The following is a 21441-nucleotide window of genomic DNA, read 5'->3' as shown; positions in this document are numbered from 1 at the left end:
ATCGTTAGCTTAGCTCAGTAGGACCGATGGGAAATCTCAGAGCAGGACACTTTTAATGACTGTGCCCACTAACTGCAGACTAGACTGAGGAGTGGACCTCTGCGGCGGAGGCAAAAAAAAAAATCTGCGGCGGAGGCTCCACCGAAACCCTGAGACCGACTCACCAAACCACTGATCTAGCATGTGTCGCACACAGCACAGCCCACATAAAATGTGGTGGGGTAGATCTGGCCACTGATCCTTGAGTTTGACACCTGTGGTCTACCAGGACTGACAAGTATCCTCCCACAGTCATCGGAGCCATCACACCACCATGTGATGATCAATTGACTGCTCCACCCCTCTCTTTGTCCAAAACATTGGCCACAAATCCGATGATGTGACCACAAAGTCGTTCATCGAATTGTGGCCTAGGGTGTCCTGGCGCCAACTGGACACCCTTATGTTTGAATATGGTTTTCATTAATGGACAATCAATGACGAACACAGAAGTCCAAAAATAAAGCACTGCTCTTGTTTAGATCAATGCCAATCATGCCTCTCCAGATCTCACTGTCATTGTCCACGTGAGTATATAATTCCGAAAGCAGTGCACTCCTGCACACCCTCACCCAAAGGTGAGTACTCTGAGCTGTTGGTATTTGGTGCCATAGGCAACAACTAACAGAAGCTAAACTGGGACTAAGATACACAGGACAATAGCCGGGCGAACCTGAATGGAGGGTACATGGGGGCTGGAACACGTGGACAACAGGAGGAACTAATCACACTACACCCACAACAGAAAAAAAAATGAACAGAATGTAACACCAGGGGCATAAAGCATACATCAGGGATGAGATCCTGCCAAAAATATAGTTTGAGTATCTTGGGGTGTTGTGAAGGCAGGTGGCTTGGTGCAGTGTCTTTAACAGCGGTTTTAAAAGAATATAATAGCAGCCGTCTCTTGTTTACTAAGGCGTCTAATAATACCAGCAACTATCCAAAACAAGACTGTACAACTACCACTGACAGGTTGGTTGCCAGCGTGCAGGCTTAGCCAAACACCTTTATTCAAGCAACAACCATCCAAGAAGTAAACACGAAGTCAAGTTATTTACTGACATTCAAACTAGCAAAAGCCAGAAAGCCTTTCCCCGAAGAGAAGTTTCTGAAAGAGTGCAAGGTAGAGCCCTCAACCATTTTACTGTATTTCCTAAGAGCAAGGACAGATTTGAAAAAAACAAAACAAAAAAACTTATCATGCTGGTCAGTGACTTGTCGTATAGAAATAATTGACAACCACTTAACTAGCAAGCTAAACAATAAAGCGGCATCATTTTCATTATATTCTTTGGCACTGGACAAAAGCAATGACTGATATAAAGGAGACTACTCATTTTGAGATAATGGAGGACTTTTTGGAATCACTGAAAAGAAAACTATGGGGAGAGGACTTATTTAACAGCATATCAACGGTCATACAGCAGCACAAGTTAATGTAACTTGGAGTACGCTCGTCAACGTTACCATATATGGATCACCAAATCTGACAAGAAAAACATCAGGATACTCAAGAGGTAATGTTATTACCCTGCATAATGCACTAGGAAGCACTGTGTAAAACCATGTTGCAGGTTGACCACGTTGCAAAACCTGTTCACTTTAATCGAGCAAGGGGACTTCGCCATCACCAATTTATTCTTTTTCTCAAAGAAACTAATGCTGATCACACAAAATTATTGTACCATTCTAATGTCCGTTAAGTTTAGGAAAAGTATGTCAACATGTCTGGAAGCTCAAACAGGAGATTACTACATTTTTGGAGCTGCTTGAAAATACTGACAATTTTCCAGAGTTGACTGACACAGACTGGCTTTGAGTGTTGAATACCTCAGATCTGCCGCAACAGAATTACGTCAAGATTTTGATGCACTAGCTAAAATGGGGGATCACCAACATTTTCCTCAATCAAAAGTATATGTTTTTACATTACTACTTTAGCTGTGTTTATGTTTCATATCTATTGTTAACAAATGTAGTTATTTTTTATATGTATTGTATCTTGTTGCTGTTCCGGTCCGGCTGTCAAATTTTCAAAATCAATATGGCCCGCGAGCCAAAAAGTTTGCCCACTCCTGGTCTATACCCACTGTATCTGTTACAATACAACAATTGAATAACATCATTTTAAGCATGAAAAATAGCTGTGTGTACACTGTGTACTGTTGTATACCAAGTGGTCTTTTTGAAGCTGTTGGCTAATCACGTTCCACATCTGATCTTCATGGTTGACACGGTAGAATCCTATATGATCATTGTTGATCTTCAGCAGGCCATCCACAGACATTGAGTAGTTACTTAGAAAGAGCTCTGAAACACATGATATATGTGAAAATGAAGATATTATTTTAGATCAACCAGGTGGGATCTGAACAACAAATATGACAATAGAAAGAAAAACACACAATTCAAGGTTGAGTGAGCAGTAATTGTAAAAGTGAGTTGTGTCTTTATTACATGGAGTCACAGATTTGAAGTTAACTGTGAACAAACGGAGATAATAAACAAGCACATCAGAGTGATCAACATTTTGCATAGACTACCATTTCTTTCAGATCATATCTACAAAAGCACATTTGTTTATCACATTTCTACATGTTGGTTTTTACATATTAATGGATACATTATTGCATTAAGCTGTGCCCGGTCTTCCTCGCCGTGTCCTGAACCACCTCTTTCACACGCACCGCCCCAAGCTCCTGTTACGTCAGTCCCTGGTTTCTCTGTCTCTGTTTCCCAAAATTCCTGGCGGCGAGCTGAAGTGGCGAGCGCTCCGGTCCCTGCGCCTAGGCGGCTGTCCGCTCTGGTTCCCATGCCTGGGCGGCTGTCCGCTCCGGTCCCAGCGACTGTGCGCCCAGGACAGCATTCCCCCCCAACCGACCTCTGAGACTCCTGCAAGTCAACGCTCGACCTCGGAATGCCCTGCAAGTCGGCATCTGACCTCTGTAAGCCCTGCGAGTCGGCGCCTGACTTCTGAGCACCTTGCTAGTTGGTGCCCGACGTCTGAGTTCCCCGCAAGTCAGCGCCCGACCTCTGAGTCTCCTTCGAGCCAGTGCCCGACCTCTGTGTTCCCTGCGAGTCAGGGCCTGACCTCCCGGCCAGTCACCAGTCTGCCTTAGTCTTCCCAGTCAGTAGCCAGTCAGCCTAAGTGCCCGAGCCAGTCACCAGTAAGCCTCAGTCCTCCCAGCCAGTTGCCAGCCTGCCTCAATCCTCCGTGCTATTCGCTAGCCTGCCTCAGTCCTCCAGCCAGTCACCAGCCTCCCTCAGTCCTCCCGGCCAGTCGCCAGCCTGCGTCAGTCCTCCCGGCCAGTTGCCAGCCTGCGTCAGTCCTGCAATTGCCGCCCAGCGGCTGGCCTACAAGACTCAAGCCTCCGGCTGGCCACCAAGGTCCCAGCCGGCGCTCCAAGTCCGACTACCAAGCTCCATGTCAACCTCCAACGGCCACCCACATCCCAGGTCAGTCCCCTTAAATAACCTCTGTCTTTGATCAGTCCCCAGTGGCCATCTCCGTCCAGCCCTCCACGACCACCTCTGCGAAATATCCGGCGGCCGTCTTCGACCACCTCCAAAAAATCTCCGGCGGCTATCCTTGCCAAGTCTCCGGCCGTCGTCTCCCGAGCTGCCAGCCATAGCGCTGCTGCAGTCTCCCGAGCCGCTAGCCACGGCACTGCCGCAGTCTCCCGAGCCGTCAGCCATGGCACTGCCGCAGTCTCCCGAGCCGCTGGTGAACACGCAGTGGCAACCGACGCATGAGTCACCTGTCGGCCACCAATGGCACCCTCTGTTCCGGCTCAGTCTGATGATCTCAGTAGTGTCTGTGGCATGCTCTCAGTGGCGCCCGGGCCTCCGCCTGACAGCGTCCAGCCTCTGCCTCCGCCTGATGGCATCCTCTGCCTCCGCCTTACGGCGTCCAGCTGATGCCTCCGCCTTACAAAGTCCAGCCGACGCCTCTGTCGGGCGGTGTCCATATTACATGGGAGATGGCACTTCTCCAGAGGTGGCCATGTTGGTTATAGCTTCGGACAATGATAAATGCAGCAACTGCAGCACCTCCTGCTGGCCATAATGAAAAACAGTCTAAATCTTACTCACTATCCCTTAAAATATGTAATTTCATAATGTCATCCTTCACTTTACACCAAAATTATCAGCCTTCAAATATGTGGGCAGGATGTGCAGGTTAGGAAATAGGTCTTACCAATTTGTTCATTTTTGCGGGTAAGATAGATGTTAAAATTCATTTGGAAATGTGTATATTTTTTTCTTAATTTCTCTGCAGACTCTACTTAGCAGGAATGCACCAAAATGAAAATGCAAAGCGCAAACAAGCTGTTTCTAAAGGGCTTTATTCAAAAAGTCATATACAACGTTCAGAAAAGGCCAAGGCAAAGCAAAACCAATCAAAACTAACGTAACATTTTGGTAAGGAAAAACGCAACACGCAGTATAAATGTTTGTCAATAGAATAATAACAAAAAATATGTTTCTTGATATGTGGCTGCGCTCATGCATTTGTTTTGTACTGAAGTGTTTCCTAAACCGGCAAAGTGTGTAGCACAGTTGTAATTGGTCCCTGTACCCGAGGACCTAAATGCACATTTTGAGAGTTAATCAAAAGAGAACATTATTGCTGCTCAAGTCTCAAGATTCAGTCAAGTGGTGGCCGCACACTTCCATCAGCATGTCAAAAACCCACATAGCAGCCATCTGGATCTGGAAACTCTCGGCGGATCCTTAGCACCGCACACACTGGAATGACAACTCTTTTTGCTCCAAGGAAGGCCCAGCACCAGCTCAAAATGCTTCTAAAGGCTAAGAAGCGGAGATGCCAACAAAACACAAGACACAATACTGTGCACTTACTCTAACTTGTAAATGTTTCATAATTGGTATTATACTGTGTGCGTGTGTGTGCATGTGTGTAAGGGTGTGTGTGCGTGTGTGTGTGTGTTTGTGAGGGTGTGTGTGTACATACATGTACATATCTGTGTGTGTTTACTTGCTTTTTTTTTTTGCTGAGTAACGTAAATACATACCACATGTTTGTAATCACACTTCCTCTGTCTTTTCACGTATTGGCCCATAATCAGCACAATAAATGTTGTTAATATTTTGAAGGGCATATATATTTAAGCAGTTGACCTCAAAGCCAGGATGAGCTGTATTGTACAGGGGGTTCCAGAAGTTGCTGTATCCTCCTCACAACCGTAAAAATGTCATGAGAAAGTGTATTTGCTGTGGCAACATCAAACTGTCATTTTACTCAAATGAGCTGGTCAAAGTATAAATTGAATCATTATGTAAATACCAACAGCGACAATAAAAAGTGCAGTATTTCATGGCATGCTAAATATAAGTTCGTGCTAAAGCTTGTATTTCAGGTAGCCAAGTAGCTACACGTTCTTAAGATGACTGGAAAATGCTTTTTAATGCTGAGCTCTTCAAGTAAAACAAAAGCTAACACTGGAATTTACTGACAGCAAATGTTCTCGTCCTCTGTAGACATCGTTCGGCATTGTTTACACATACACCAACGAATAATAGCAAAAACATGAGCAACAAGTTCACAAACCACATTCACAAAGGTTTTCTACTTACCAATCAGAAAACTCCTGCTAATGTCGTCATGGTTTGGTGGTGCTTCTTCCACTGAAAATTCGTCATCAAACTCTGGTTCGAGGACGATATGTTCTTCCATTGTAAGTACTATTGACTGTTTTGTGGCCGGTTCCCAAAATATTGTTTTTTTGTTTGTTTGTTTTTTTTAAAATTTACATCGACGTCTGTTTGGTGGGGTAGCCGCTTGCTGAGAGGCGGGGTTACGGTGAACAAGTCGTTTCACAATATAGTGAGAACTCCGGCAACCAAAATAACTGATGTTTCTTAAGATTTTTCATTTCCAATGCGCAAAAGGTAAGATTCCATTATTTATAAGCATATATTTAATGATGGAAGGTGTAAAATACAAATGTTATAGGCCCTTTAAATCATTAAACCTTATATTGTGGCGAGGCGAAGAAACCACACTTTGCTGTGCTAGTGGAGAGCTTTACTCTTCGCATGCCATCACAAAACTGATACAACAAAGTCCAAAACAGCAAAGACAAAGCCAACAGGTTCAAAGCATCAAAGGGTCAAAGCAACATGTCTACTGGGTGAGAGACATGGTCCTAGTGTCCGCCACACAGCTCCCACCCGAACACCCAGAAAGGCATAACAGAAAACCCCACAGGGTATTCACCAGTCTGGCACCCTGAGTCACAGTCCGGTCCTGGGCGGTGTATGTGACACCAGGCCCCCAGGTGCGACAGGAGTAAGGGTGAGACGCTCAGCGTGATAACCATGAGGTAGCGTTGGCAAAGGGACGTTCCAAAGTTCCGCAGGAGCCGGAGTGGCAGTGCTGACCTGCATGCTGGCAGGCACAGTGGGCTTCCGAGGGACGGCCGGTCGCGGCTGCATCCCAGTCTGTGCCTGGGCATGAACCTGCTGCGGCACCAACACCAGCTGACCCACTCCGATGTATACTCGGACCATACCTACGGGCATGGTGAATCGGAGGGGCGACTGAATGATGGTGGCTGGAGGCCTACTGCTGAGGCTGGACGGACATCGGTGGTAGATGAGGCCGCCCGGCTGGAAGATCCCGGTCGACGGCCAGGGACTCCGAAATTGGACTGCACAGCCGTTCTCACCACCGCCCGTACCAGCCTGTTGCTGGCTGGCTTGATCCCTGGTTCGCCAAGGGACTGGGCGACGAGTGAGAGGACCCTTGTCGGGGTGCTGGCTGGCTGACGTGGTACCAGCTTGCTGCATTACCTGACATATAGGCTGGTGGAGGGATGCCACGATGTGGGACGTCTGCGGTGATTTCTCGCTGAATATTCTGACGTTCAGGGTCTCCCATGTGGTGAGACTACATCTCCAACAGCCTGACGAAACTTTCTAACGTCTGGGATAATAATATGGCAAGATGACCCATCCGGGGTCACCCATTTTAACGTCTGGGGTCACCAATGTGGTGAGGCGAAGAAACCACACGTTGCTGTGCTAGTGGAGATCTTTACTCTTCGCATGCCATCACAAAGCTGATATAACAAAGTCCAAAACAACAAAGACAAAGCCAACAGGTTCAAAGCATCAAAGGATCAAAGCAACATGCCTACTGGGTGAGAGACATGGTCCTAGTGTCCGCCACCATATGGTAACTGTTATCCCTTGTTTCCATCCCTTGGCTGTAGTCAGGTAATGCGGAGGGCTGGAGTTGCCCTCAAAGTAACGACCCTCAGACGTCAAACTAAAATGGAGACTGTAGCTGACTAACCGTGATAACAAGCAGAAATTAGACTTGAAATTTCAATTTATTACATAAGGTAACAGCTTCCCAAAGCTTTCTCTATTATGCACCCCTTTTAAATATACTCAGAGTATATGAAGATATAAATAGTTTGACAGGGCCAAGTAGTATAATATATTGTGAAATGTAACAAGACTTTGTTTAGACTTTGTTAAACTCATGGAATTGGTAAATGTTAACTTGGGAACTTGTACTGTATTGTGGGCCATGTACAATTGTTATTATCATTATTGCTACTTATTTAGTACTTATTATTATCAATTTGTAATATTACTATAATTAATATCACGAAGTGTGTGTTACACACATGTGGCAGACTGGTTAGTATGTCTGCCTCACAGTTCAGAAGTCCTGACTTTTGCTCTGGCCTTCCTGTGTGAGGTTTGCATATTCTCCCTATGCCTGTGTGGGTGTTTTCTTGGCGCACCGTTTCCTCCCACAGTCTCAAAAAAAATGCTTGGAAGGTTTATTGGACCCTCACAAATGTCCATCGGGTGAATTGTGAGTGTGCATGGTTGGTTGTCTTTGTGTGTGCTATGATTGGCCTGTGACCAGATCAGGGGGTCCCCCACCTACTGCATGAAGCCAGCTAAGATAGGCACCAGCAGGCTTGCGACCCTTGTGAGGATTAGCAGCTCAAGAAAACGAAAAAAAAAGAATTAATTCATAGGTGTTTGTGCACACGCTCACTGTATGTGCACATTGAAATAAGTTGATATCTTAATACTCTGTGTATTTCTAATTATTTTTTTCAACGACGTGTTGAAAGACAATCTCTTAAAATTTCTTTGATGTCAACACAGATTTATTTTCTTTTATCTGTTTGATGTTACTTGGTTTTATTTTATTTTTATTTTGGCTATGATGGCCTGGTCATGTTTTTTACACAACTGTAAGATAAGCAACTTTTTGTTGATGTTTGACAGGAAAGGGGGCAGGTGTTTACAAGCATCATGCTTCAAGCCAACTCATTTGAGTATTACTATAATTACTATTCACTTGTATTTTCTGAGTATCGTGAAATTTATTTGCTCAATAAAAACAATAAATTTAATTATTTTTTTTGGGGCCGGGGGGGGGGGGGGGGGGGGTGCATCTCAGCCTGTATGGTGTGAGTGAGCAGAGCGTAATTGCACATGCACACAGTTTAGAGGGAACTGACTGCAATCCCTGTCCTCACACAGCATTATCATGATGAATAAAGCAGAGCGTCCTACCTGTGCTATTCTTGTCAAACATGTCTGACATGTTCTTGTTGCTCTCGACAGAGTGCCACTTGATTGGTATAGTCCACTTGTAACTGTAGAAAATGCACAAGAAAATACATTAGTTATATATTACATTTTTCTCAAATTTCAAATGTTCTTCACCACGTTTCATAGAGAATTAGTAAATGTGGGGGAGATGTAGGTATTCGAATATGTGACAAATTAAAATGATATATCAGTCAATTAAATCATTTTCCTTTCCACCTAGTTTCTAGCAGCTCTCTTGGATAAACATTTATGTCTACAACTTCCTGTAAGATACTGGAAGTAAAATTTTGCATTTGTCACAGATAGGGTCTGCTCACTAATCAAGAAGGACAGCAAGAGGTGCCAAAACTCTGGCGAAAATTCTCCTTCAGTATAATATTAAGAAATAAGTATTTGGCAGTAGTAACTCTGAATTTCAAGCCAAAATGAAAGCAGAATACAAAAAGTACAGTTGATATTTTAAAAAATAATACAGTGGGCCCCTGTGTTACAACGTCCCAGATTTACGTTATTTTCATGTTGCGACCTGGAATACTGAGTTTTTTCATACCCTCTTTATGACATTTTCTCAGATTTGCAACAAAAACAACTTTCATGATCCTAGGGCAGTGGTTCTTAACCTGGGTTCTATTGAACCCTAGGGGTTCAGTGAGTCGGTCTCAGGGGTTCAGTGGAGCCTCCGCTGCAGAGGTCCACTCCTCACTCCACTGACTCCACTCCACTGTCCACTCCTACTGAGCTAAGCTAACGATAGCGCAGCATTGTCAGCACAGTAATAATTGTCTGCACGGTCTCGACCACTGCAAGATTGCGACATAACCCCCCCCCCCCCCCCCCCCCACACACACACACACACACACACACACACACACAATATAAATGTAGGGGTTCGGTGAATGAGCAAATGAAACTGGTAGGGTTCTGTGCCTCCAAAAAGGTTAAGAACCACTGCCCTAGGGGTTGGCTGTATTTGTGTTGTTTTGCCATCTGCTGGCGTTTATAGGTAATTGCACTAATTTACTTTTGCCATCAAACTGCTTCCATGTAACGCCTGACTATAACGCTGGTCTTGCATTGGTCGGCGTCTCCTCACGAAGATGGTGGTCTGCCATTGGTCGGCCTCACTTGTTTCAAAATGGCTTTATTAGATTGTGAGTGGTTACAAAACCATATTTATAGTGCATTTTACTGCGCAATTCAAAGTTGAAAGGGTTAGCCATGTGTCCAAAGATTGCTAGTGATGTTAAAGAGAGAAATAACAAGATGATTTATATGGAAACAATGCTAGAGATAACCCACATTAGGGAATAGGGGCATAACAAGCAGCACTCAAAGGTAAATAAATCCTTTCTATATTTTTTATTTATGATGTTTTCTGGTTGTATACATGTATATTATGTATACATAGGAGCTACTATACAATTTTGGTAGCAATTTTTAATATGTATGTATAATGTTGATGTTTTTACCTGGGTTTCTAAACGCATTAGCAATTTAACATAGGTTTGGATTGCCTGTCATACGACAAATTCACCTTACGACCCCAACAGAGAATGGATTCATCTCGTAACACGGGGCCCACTGTATTCACAATCAAAGAAGTGAAGAGTAGCAAGGTGAATGAATTTGAAAATCAACAAACATACAAACAAACAAAAAAAATAACAATCCCGTCCCCTCCACATTCATAAAAGGGAAGAGGAGCTAGGCGGTTTCTTTTGAAAATCAACAGACACCAAAAAAAAAAAAAAAATCAACAATTGTGGCCCCCTCTATGAGCCTTCACCTTGCCATGGTGGAGGGGTTTGTGCGTCCCAATGATCCTAAGAGCTTAGTTGTCTTTAGCTTAGTTGTCTCTTAGTTGTCTAGCTTAGGGTGTGGAGGTTTTATGTGCCTGGTAGGGTCACCCATGACAAACAGGTCCTAGGGAAGGGACCAGACTAAGCACGACTCACAGAACTTTTATGATGAAAAACAATATTGGATCACATTTTCCGCCGCCTAGATACAAGTCACAGGGTTCATTAGATTTGTTCATTAGACATGTTTTGGACACTCGGGTAAAGAGAGGGGTAGAGCTGTCAGCTGATCACCACCTGGTGGTGAGTTGGCTTTGATGGTGGAGTAGGATGCCGGTCAGAACCGCTCAGTTCCCCAGATGAGCAGTATATGATGGATGGATGGATGGATGGATGTGGTTATGACAAATGCTACAGTTTCCAATGACTACCTGAAGATGAGGAACACAGACAAATTAGTCTGTGGTTCATTTTAAAAAAATGCCTCAATGTTGTCCCTTTTATTTTGTAGATTTAGAGCGGGAAAATACATGCACATTTAGCTTTATGCTAAAGTAAAAATAGCTCATAGTTGTAACTCATACTTTCACAGATAGTAAAATTATCCAGCCCACGGGTGTTTCATCTGGCCTTTAAGATTACATTGTGAACCATTTGAAAAAAAAAAAAAAAAAGAATAGGACCAAACCCATTAGGTTGCTGTCCATTAAAACACAAAGAAGTTAATGGTTTGTTAGTAATAACTCCGCTTCCCTCCCTTGGATATTTTTTTTTCATTTTTTAAATTTAGAATCGGAATCCATAATCATTTGGAATCAGAATCGAATGGAAGAACCAGAATCTCTCGCCTTTACTTGTCATTTTGCTTCAAAAGTACGTAAAAGTACTTAAGTAGGTTATTGTCATCAATATCTGTCAGCACTCTGAGGAACTGTTAGTTTTGTGGCATTTGGGTGAAAGCTGAGAGCATCACCCTACACCGGACAATCCCAAATGTTTTTACCTCAACATCTTTCTCGATTGATGTTTCTTTTTTGATCCGAGTTTTAATTTTTATTTTTTTATATTTTGTGCTACATCATGCGGGTGACCAACAATAGCAAAACGGTAGACCACAGACGATGCTTTGAGCACCCCGCTTTACACCATTAAATACATTTTGTTCCCTGTCTTACCAGTAAACCCGTTGGTATAGCCCGTCGGTATAGTCCAGTTACTGTACCAGTCTGTATTTTGAAACACCTCCTAATTCAGAGGTCATCATTTAAAACCTTTCTATGTTGTAGATTAATATTCAAATCATCTCATTTCGAGATAGTGACACAGAGAGAGATCATAAAGTTTTGCATACATCTGGTGCCCCCATCCTTGTATAATCTTGTATTTACCAAAACAACCCTCTTGCATAATTCTTATGCAAAGTGCCATTTTAGTTTGTGCTGTGATGCCAAGTTGTTGACTGGACTCTCTCTTGCAGCCACCAGTTTCTATTAATATGTCAAAATGCTTGTATGGGGGATGTAATTCCATCTTTTGTTTTTATTTCACTTGCAATGTAACCCTGGTAAGCTGCCGTACATATTGCATTCATAATTAAGAAAAAAAAAAAGTCCACTGCCAGGCTGGGTCATGAGAGCAGTGCTGACTCCCTCATTTCAGATCCACTAATTGCTATTTTTCTTGTTAGAGTCTCATTGAAGTTATGGTTTGAGTGACACTTTTGGCCAAAAAGGCCAAAAACAGGCCAAAAAGACAGGACTCATTTTTCAGCTTGACGGCATCCCTGAACGCTGGTGTCCACCAGCAGGTTCGGAGATCTCTGCCACGATAGACGCCAACCTCCTTTTGGCCACAACTCCGGTCAGCTGCCTCGATAATGGAGGCGCGGAACATGGCCCACTCAGACACAATGTCCCCCGTCTGCCCTGGGACGTAGGAGAAATTCTGTTATAGGTGGGTGTTGAAGCTACTTCAGACAGGGGACTCTGCCAGATGTTCCCAGCAGACCCTCACGATACGTTTCGGTCTCCCTGGTCTGACCAAAATCCTCCCCCACCATCAAAGCGGTGATGGTGGTGATCAGTTGACAGCTCTGTCCCTCTCTGCACCCGAGTGTCCAAACCATGCGCTGCAAATCCCATGACATGACCACAAAGTCGATCATCGAATTGTGGCCTTGGGTGTCCTGGTGCCAAGTGCACATATGGACACCCCTATGTTTGAACATGATGTTTATTATCGACAATCCGTGATAAGCACAGAAGTCCAGTAATAAAGCACCACTCAGGTTCAAAACAGGTGGGCCATTCCTCTGAATCACACCCCTACAGGTCTCACTGTTGTTGCCCACGTGAGCATTGAAGTCCCCCAGTAGAACGAGCAGTTCCCGGAGGGAGCGCTCTCCAGCACACCCTCAAAGGACTCAAAAAAGGATGGGAACTGCTATTAGAACTGCTATTAGGTACATAAGCACAAACAACAGTCAGGACCTGTCCCCCCACCTGAAGGCGGAGGGAGGCTACCCTCTGGTTTACTAGGGTAAACGGCAATGTACAGGCACTAAGCCAGGAGGCTTATGCATACACCTGCTCTGCGCCTCTCACCACGGGAAACTCCAGAGTAGAGGGACCTGTTTGCCATGGGTGACACTGCCAGGGTCAAAAAACCCCAGACAACCTAGCTGTTAGGATCATTGGGACACACAACTCCTCCACCACGTTAAGGTGATGGTTTAATCTGACTTTCTATGTATGACTTGATGCTGCGGAGTCATGTGTCAATCAAAGTTTGTGTTATTTTTGTATTTCTTACCCAAGGGGTGAAGGAGGTTGGTTTTCATCAGCATTAGGATCAAGGAGGAACCGATTTTGGTTCAGTTTGGCCTTTTCCTCTGTCACTTTTAAGTGCACTACTGGATAACCCATCTGCTTGGTCCATGTGTGCATTACCTCTCCAACCGGCAACCCACTCACCTATTCAGAAGCAAATATCTATATTTTATTTAAAAGAACATATTGACCACGTAATTTTAATCATGACACAGACACAATAAACACACATCTGCCAAAGAATCCCAAAAGTTTTTTGTTTTTGCGTTCTTGAAGTAGTAGTCTTTTAAATATTTCTGCAAAAAAACAAGAAAGAAGACTTTCAAAATTTTGTCTGATTAAACATTGTAGAACAATCTCTTGTATTTAAATAAAATTTGAGCATATATTTCTCGATCCAACCAAAGTCTTTGAATTGTGGTTGCAGAGAGAGGCTACTGTACCTGACAACCAGCTCTGAAGGTATCTTTACCCATCCAGTCTTCAAGCATTCGAAGAATTGATGCTCCCTGAACAAAGAGATTCATATATTGGAAATTGGATTTAGAAAGCTCACATTCATTTTGGCCTCATCAAACCTTGCTGTATGATATAGCATCGAACACGGAAGTGATTTCTGCGGGTGATGAGACAGTCACAATAATTGGATGAGATGAGAGGAGGGCGTCATCCATCATAACAGGAAGCACATCACTGATGATCATTATGTCCCGCTGTAAACCCAATAAATGAGACATGTATTGAAAAAGGTCTTGATAGTGCCCTCATTTTCTGTCTAAAGTTACCATGTCCCAGGTGGGCTCTGCTTTCTCCACACCAATATACTCAAAGAAGCTGGCAAAGCCTTCATTGAGCCAGAGATCATCCCACCAATCCATCGTCACAATATTCCCAAACCACTGCAATAAGACATTCATCCAAACTTTAATTTAAAAAAAACAAACAAAACGTTATTCATCAAGATTCTTGGCATATGTTTTATCCACATGATTTTGCAACCAAACCATTAATGAAGTTTCAATGACAGTATTAAACATTTGATAGTGAGATAGTAATGACAGTGGTTTTATGTACATTCTCCAGAGATTAAAAAGTATTTCGAGACAATATTCTAACAGTCTTTAAATACTCTGATGTCTGTAACCCAACAACATTCCCTCACATAGATGAGGGCCATGGACTGACACTGGGTATTACTTGAAAGATAAGCAGAGAGTCTGAGAAGATTAATATCGTAAAAAAGGAAAAAAACAGGTCCTCAGCCATGAAGGGCCTAGGGTAATCGCACAGTCAAAATTGGCCTTGAAACAAACTGAGAGCCATTGAGGAGTTCGATGTGTTTCTCGTGTTCCTTGTCACTTGAAGCGCTGCTGAATTCTGCACTAATTGTAAATTACCAATAGTTTTTGGATTAAAAAAACAAAAAAAAACTCGAAAGCAGCAACAAAATATTCTATGCAACATATATGACTGTCATCAAATGATTTTACAATGCAGTACTGCATAGGGCAAAGTTTTATTGTTTATTGTCTTTCAAAGGGCTGTGTTGTAAATGATAAACACTGTTATGTTTTATTATGAAAGGAACACTGATGCCTCCTACCAGGCACAGCTCTCTGATATTTTTCCCTCATGGGCCATAGATTGGACATGACTGAAATATATGGGGGGGCTGAGAAAGTAATTGGTTTTAGCCAATTCAATGACTTAAAACAGTTCTCCATCACTATACTTTAAAAAGTATTTTTCCAAAATGAGACACGGCAGTACCATTTTATTTTGTTCAATTCTTTGCCCTTCACTTTCACTCCTGTGCAAATAAGTTGTACAACCACAGATTTTGACACCGATTAGATTTTCCTCCACTCATTGGACGCCCCTATTTCAAACACCAGACAATTTTTCAAAACCAAAAGCACAACATTTGAAAGCATTTGCTAAAAGAACAGCTTATTGAAATTAATAAAATAATGTCCATTTGCAACATTTGAACACACAAAAAAAGTGAGTTTTTTTTGTTGTCTGAAATTAAAAGCATTCATCTCTAATACTACTGCATCTCGATCTGGCACTGTGCCTGCCTCTTTCTTGTGACTTTTGAACAGTTCGTAAAACTTTACTATTTCATTGCGTCCAGTATTCAACCTACGTTATCTTAGAAGTAATATTCAAAGATTCACAGGTCCATGTAGAGCCTTGTCATGCAATTGTCTGCAACAAATCTGCTTATCTTTATGTGGCAATAAGAGACTGCCAAAAGATACGTACCTAACCAGATGAAGAACTTCCCTTGTAGAGAAACAGCGTAACTATAGGGCTAAAATTTGCAGTACATTATCATCGTGTGTCACCTATCCTACATTAAACAATACATTCCCTTGGTTGTGTAATGAAATGTATTGATCTTTAAGTTGATCAGTGGTTTTTACATTTCTATCATTACAATTTTCTACTTAAAAAAATAAAATAAAACAAGAATACCTGGTGAACCAGCTCATGGGCAATGACACTGGCAACTCTCTGCTTATTGTAGGAGGAGGATTGTTCCTTGTCATACAGCAAGTTTGTCTCCCTGTAGGTAATGAGTCCCCAGTTTTCCATTGCACCAGTGCCAAAGTCAGGAATGGCTATCTTGTCTACAAAATGCATACATTCCACACACAGACACACGCACACATACACACACACACACACACGCACGCATACACACACACACACAAACAATGCACTTAACATTTTAGATACAGAGACTGATGAATAAATGGGAAGCAATCTGTAATATTATACCTAGTTTTGAGATGGAGTATGTCATGTTGAAGTATTCCTCAAAGTAATCAAAAATGACCTTGGTCATGTCTGCTGCGTATGTTGCAGTTGATAACTGACTTGGCTGGGTGTAGATTCTCAACTAGAAATGCGAACAAAATACATTTTTGTGAATATTTGTTGTAAAATTAGAAAACTAGTGGGAGTAAGCTGTAAGAGTCACTCACTGGAATCCCTCGGGCAGATTTTCTTTCCACATGATCGAACTGGTGCACAGCAAAACATACCAAATAGGTACTCATTGGAACGGACTTCTGGAATGAACTCCTCATTTTATTGCCAGAGAGAAGTTCCGGGGCACTCTGAAGAGAGAGTGCAAATGACGGATGAGGTTGATATGCATGTCTTTCAGTCTGCGAAGCTGAGTACATTCCCCAGCCCCACAAAAGACAAAAGCAAAGATTGACTCCTTGGTGTTAGTTTTCACAATGTTCTCCTTTGTCATTCTTGCCCTTTTACCGCATGAAGTACTGTGACTAGAGATGGGAATTGACAGATTTTCCCAATTTCGATTCCATTCTTGGTTCTATTTCATCATTCAATTGTTCATCGATTGTCTGTTAGATTCTTTAATGAAAATAATGGGAGAAAAGGTGAAGGTATCCTGTCGGAATAATTGTGAAAAAATGGTAGTCCTGGTGGTCCTGCTCCAAGTTGGAGGAGTTCAAGTATCCTGGGGATCTTGTTTCCGAGTGAGGGCAAGATGGAACGGGAGAGCAACAGACGGATCAGTGCAGCATCTGCTGTTTCTGTTTACCGGTCAATCTAGGTTCCTGCCCTCACCTATGGTCACAAGCTGTGGTTTGTGACCGAAAGAACAAGATCCTGGATACAAGCGTTAAAAATGAGTTTCCTCCACAGGATTTCTGGTCTCTCTCTTAGAGATAGGGTGAGAAGCTCGGTCATTTGGGAAGGACTATATGTAGAGCCACTGGAACTGAACATTCAGCGGAGCCAGTTGAGGTGGCTCAGACATCTGGTTAGGATGCCTCCCAGATGCCTCCCTCGGGAGGTGTTCCGGGCATGTCCCACTGGGATGACCCAAGACACGCTGGACAGACTATGTCTCTCGGCTGGCCTGCGAAAACCTGGGGATCCTCCCGAAATATTTTTACTTTGTTACTTTCCATCACTGGAAATTAGGCATGCTTATTACAGGTTTTTGGGGACATACAAAATCCCTTCTCTGATGGCATGATGGCTAAGGCCGGGTTTGTGGATATCATTTGGAACTGGGAAAGACTACTTCAGTATGCCAGCAACCCTCTCATGCTTTTTGGAAGGTCCTGTCTATCACCCTGTCACCTTGAAGCAACAATGTGCCAGATTTAGACCTTTTTTATTAAAAAGGAATAAATTAAATGATTATAAATTTCAAAAACTTGCAAATAAATGTGATCTTAACGACCACCAGTATGTTTTAAATATAATCGTTGGTTCGTTTAGTTATCATTAAATTATATTACATGGAGGGGGTGGCACTTCTTCGGAGGCTGCCATGTCTGTTATTGCGATGGACAATGGTAAATGTAGCACCTCCTTTTGTCCATAATGAAAAACAGTCTAAATCTTACACAGTATCCCTTTAAACCCTTCAAATATCTGCCCAGTGTGGATTTGAGTACCGTATTTCCTGCACTATAAGGCGCACCTAAAAGCCTTATTTTTTTTAAAAAGCTGATGGTGCGCCTTATAGTCCGGTGCGCCTTATATGTGGATCAATATTTAGATGAGAATTCGTAGATGGGGAATGAACTGATAGATAAGCTTTACCTTTTTCTTTTGTGTGTTTACAGTTGAACAAGGTTGATCATATTGACATTGAGTTATTATGCTATTGAGAGTTTAGAGTTATTAAGTTATTATTATTATTACTTTGAGTATTACTACATTGTGATTAAAAATGTTTTAACATATGTCATTAATTGAGGGTGCGCCTTATAATCCGGTGTGCCTTATATATGGAAAAAGTTTTGAAATATGTCATGAATTGGGGGTGCGCCTTATAGTGCGCAAAATACAGTAAATAAACTGTGTATGTAGATAAAAAAACACACACACACACACACACACACACACACACACACACACACAATGGATTTAATTAATGAACTGTGGGCTCAATGCTATTTAAGAGCTTTACAAAGTAAACATTTGCAAAATAGAGGGATATCTTACACTTTCTGTTCCCACGCATTTGGCATTATTCTTTAATATTGAATATTCTTTTTAGAGGTTGTTGCAACAATAATACATACGTACCTCATGTGGCATGTTGGACAGAGCACGATAGTTGGCATCATGAATGATGGAAATTTTATAGGTGGCCTTTTTGTTAGGTTCATCAAAGCAGGGAAAGGATTTCCTGGCATCTGTTGGCTCATGGTCAGTTGCAGCAATCTTTCTGATTGAATAAATGCAAGAGTATTCCAGAAACTGCAAGTTGTCTTAACCCATCTTACATTAAGTTCAGGTGATTCATGGTCATTTATGCAATCTTTAATTTTAATGATATATGAACTGTCTGATTCTGTTTTTTTTTTTTGTTTTTTTTATTTCAGCCCTGCATTTATACTTCATGCATTGTGACTTCCTCATCAATGCTTCAATTTTCATATTTTACACCTTTTTATAATTGTTTCATCTAGAAAACACAGTCAATACAGTCATCATCAAAAGAATACATTCCTCAGCATTATTTACAGAGCGATTCAACACAAGAAAGGCTGGAGCCGGAAGCGAGCCCACAACCTCTTCACTGTGAGTCAGATGTGCTAACTAGTCTTTAACCAATATCTCGAGGCGTAACTAACACTAAACAACTTTTTAAAACAATAATGAATTAAAGACAACTGTTTTAAATCACTGTTAACAGAAGTATATTTTTGGACTTACTTGGTTATGCCTGCTTCTGTGTAAATGACTCTGTAAAATCCCACCAGTGAACCATTCAGAAATCCTTGGAAATCCAAACTGAGCACATAGACTTCGCCAGGGCCAGTGACAGACAGCTCCTCTGTAGCCTCCACCACAACATACTCCTGTGGTGGATATTCAAAGCAACTCTTCAATGACACCTGCTTCTGTCCTCCCTGCTTGTCCAAAAACGTTAGCCTGGGTCTGTCACTGACAAATGTCTCTCTGATGTGGAGCCACAGATGGCGGGTAGGCTTGCTGACTTTCACTTGGATATCCACAGTGCCTGTGTAGGTATCCTCGACAAGGTCAGGTTCCAGTAGTAAGTCATAATGGACCGGTTTCACATAGTCGGGCAGACGAAAATTCTTCCACTCACCACTGCTGTCACTGGTTGGCTTGCACGGCCCCCTACCAGGTTGAGGGGTCTGTGTTGGCTCTGCTGTGGGGGCTGGTGTAGTTGTGGTTGTGTCAGGCCTAGAGAGACCCACTCCAAGACCCACTGCCAATGAGCAGACTACTACTGTAAGACAAATGATGAGTACATGCTTGCCACGGATGCAGTATTGTTGCTTCTCCTGCTCCAAGTCCATGTTGTTGACCATCACTGTCATCCAATCCTAAACTGCCTAAACTGGATGGAATTTGTTCAGGTACCAAGACTAAAGCTGCAGCTTAAATTTGCTGATTTCTGAGTTGGTATTTGATGTCAGTTCAAACTGATTATGAGTTGGCCTATGTTGGCTGAGGGCTAGAGCAAAGGAAACTGAGAGGAAAGAATCTCACAGTGGCAAGACACTCTCTTCACTGCAGTAAAAAACGCCTCCTTTTGTAAATGAGCAATCAGTCAGTCACTTGGTCAAAAGCTGAACGTCACCTTGATGTGTGTGTGTGCTCTTTGCAGAAAGAATGCTGACTCCTTAAAACATAAATTAATTATGAGGGGTTTATTGTGGTTGTGAAATGCTTTGCATAATCATCAACACAGTAAAAAAAAAGGAAAACATAGTGCTGGTAAGAGTAAAAGAAATCCTCCTATAACAATATAACAATGGTGACTACGCCACAGTACCATGCTATACTGTGTTGTGGTGGTGTCACAACCTGACAAATACTTCTTTTTAATACCTCTGCATATTGCAGCAATCCATCTTCTGTGATGCCTATCTTCAAGAGGGTTGTGACCGAGCATATTCGTAGATTTGATTTGTTTTTATACAAGATGCCAATGAGCTAGTGCTGAAACATCTAACTAGTCTTCCTGGGGTCCAACAACAGTTAGAGAAATTGTATTGGGCTTTGGCAAAGCCTTTAGATTATGCAAAACGTTTACAACGGAATTGCCTTGGTAACATAATCGGTAGTCATTGTTAAGCAATATGAAAGAAAGCGCATTTACTCATTGAGTTATGTACAGTATTTTTTGTTTTTTTGAAGGATGTTTGTTATCCAATTCCAGATGTGACGTATGTAATGTCGCGGGAAAAGTTGTTCATGCTTGTATGTTAAAGCGGTCAGTGAAAAAATAAAGCAATGTGGAAGCTGTACTGAAGTAGAATCTCAAGCAATCAATCAATCAAATTTTATTTATATAGCCCTAAATCACCGAAGTCTCAAAGGGCTTCACAGATGAAAAGAGGTCATTTGGAGACCTCTTTCGAGAAAAGAAGTCGTACAGAGACATCTTTTCAGTATAAGGAACACAACAGCATCCCCTGTCAAAGCTCCCAGAAGGGGAAGGAAAAACTCAAAAACCCCAATTTGGGGGAAATCAGAAACCTCCAGAAGGGACCACAGGTGGGAGGAGCCCCCTTCCAGGCCCACAGGTTGAAGTGGATGCTGCATGTACCAAACACAGAAACAATATAATATCTAACTGAATCTAACTGAAAATACCCAACAATCATAATCATAAATATTATTATTCAGGATATTATTTATAGATCATTACACTCTAAAGAGAAGACATTTATTTTGAGCTTCCAGTACTCCACTAGCGCCAGAAGGTGGGGCCTGGCCCCATTGATCCCAAATGCAGAGACACCACTGCACACACGATACTGTGCAAGCAAGAGTGGCAAGCAGCTTTCCCCACACTGAATACTTTTTTTTTTTTTTATTGAGGATCACTGTAGTTATTCATCCATCCATTTTCTATTGCTGCTTATCCTTACAAGAGCTGCAGGCTTTCTGGGGCCTATCCCAGGCAGTAGGCGGGGGATAACCTGAACTGTGCAAGGCACACGGGAACGACCCACCATTCACGCACCCAATCAAGGACAATTTAGTGTGCCCAAATACCACTGCCATGTATGTTTTGGAGCATGGGAGTAAGCTGGAGTGCCTGAAGGTAACCCATGCGGGTTCGGGGTGAACATGCAAACTCCAGACAGGAAGAACGGAGCCAGGTGGAATTGAAC

At 42.5% G+C, this 21441-nt stretch overlaps 1 protein-coding gene across 2 annotated transcripts in view; it reads right to left on the bottom strand.

The window, feature by feature from the left end:
* enpep (glutamyl aminopeptidase) overlaps nucleotides 1–19635 on the bottom strand; it is a 35006-nt gene extending 15371 nt beyond the window's left edge. Inside the window, exons 1-12 of one of the 2 annotated variants that reach the window (XM_088433266.1) lie at nucleotides 19001–19635; nucleotides 18368–18509; nucleotides 16273–16407; nucleotides 16067–16187; nucleotides 15761–15915; nucleotides 14065–14178; nucleotides 13858–13992; nucleotides 13723–13788; nucleotides 13510–13575; nucleotides 13263–13423; nucleotides 8614–8696; nucleotides 2216–2352 (exon numbers count right to left, since the gene is read on the bottom strand). In XM_088433266.1, the coding sequence (XP_088289392.1) occupies nucleotides 2216–2352; nucleotides 8614–8696; nucleotides 13263–13423; nucleotides 13510–13575; nucleotides 13723–13788; nucleotides 13858–13992; nucleotides 14065–14178; nucleotides 15761–15915; nucleotides 16067–16187; nucleotides 16273–16407; nucleotides 18368–18509; nucleotides 19001–19635 (1950 nt within the window). The remainder of the gene's footprint in view (nucleotides 1–2215; nucleotides 2353–8613; nucleotides 8697–13262; nucleotides 13424–13509; nucleotides 13576–13722; nucleotides 13789–13857; nucleotides 13993–14064; nucleotides 14179–15760; nucleotides 15916–16066; nucleotides 16188–16272; nucleotides 16408–18367; nucleotides 18510–19000) is intronic. The other variant, XM_088433267.1, reaches the window with a different exon arrangement.
* Between the last annotated feature and the right edge of the window lie 1806 nt (nucleotides 19636–21441).

Source organism: Hippichthys cyanospilos, chromosome 14 (assembly GCF_059441005.1).
Source record: "Hippichthys cyanospilos isolate Australia breed blue-spotted pipefish chromosome 14, RoL_Hcya_1.0, whole genome shotgun sequence".
In the NCBI taxonomy this organism is placed as follows: domain Eukaryota; kingdom Metazoa; phylum Chordata; class Actinopteri; order Syngnathiformes; family Syngnathidae; genus Hippichthys; species Hippichthys cyanospilos.
Note: the sequence above shows the minus strand (reverse complement) of the source record. Positions and strands in the feature narration are given on the sequence as shown.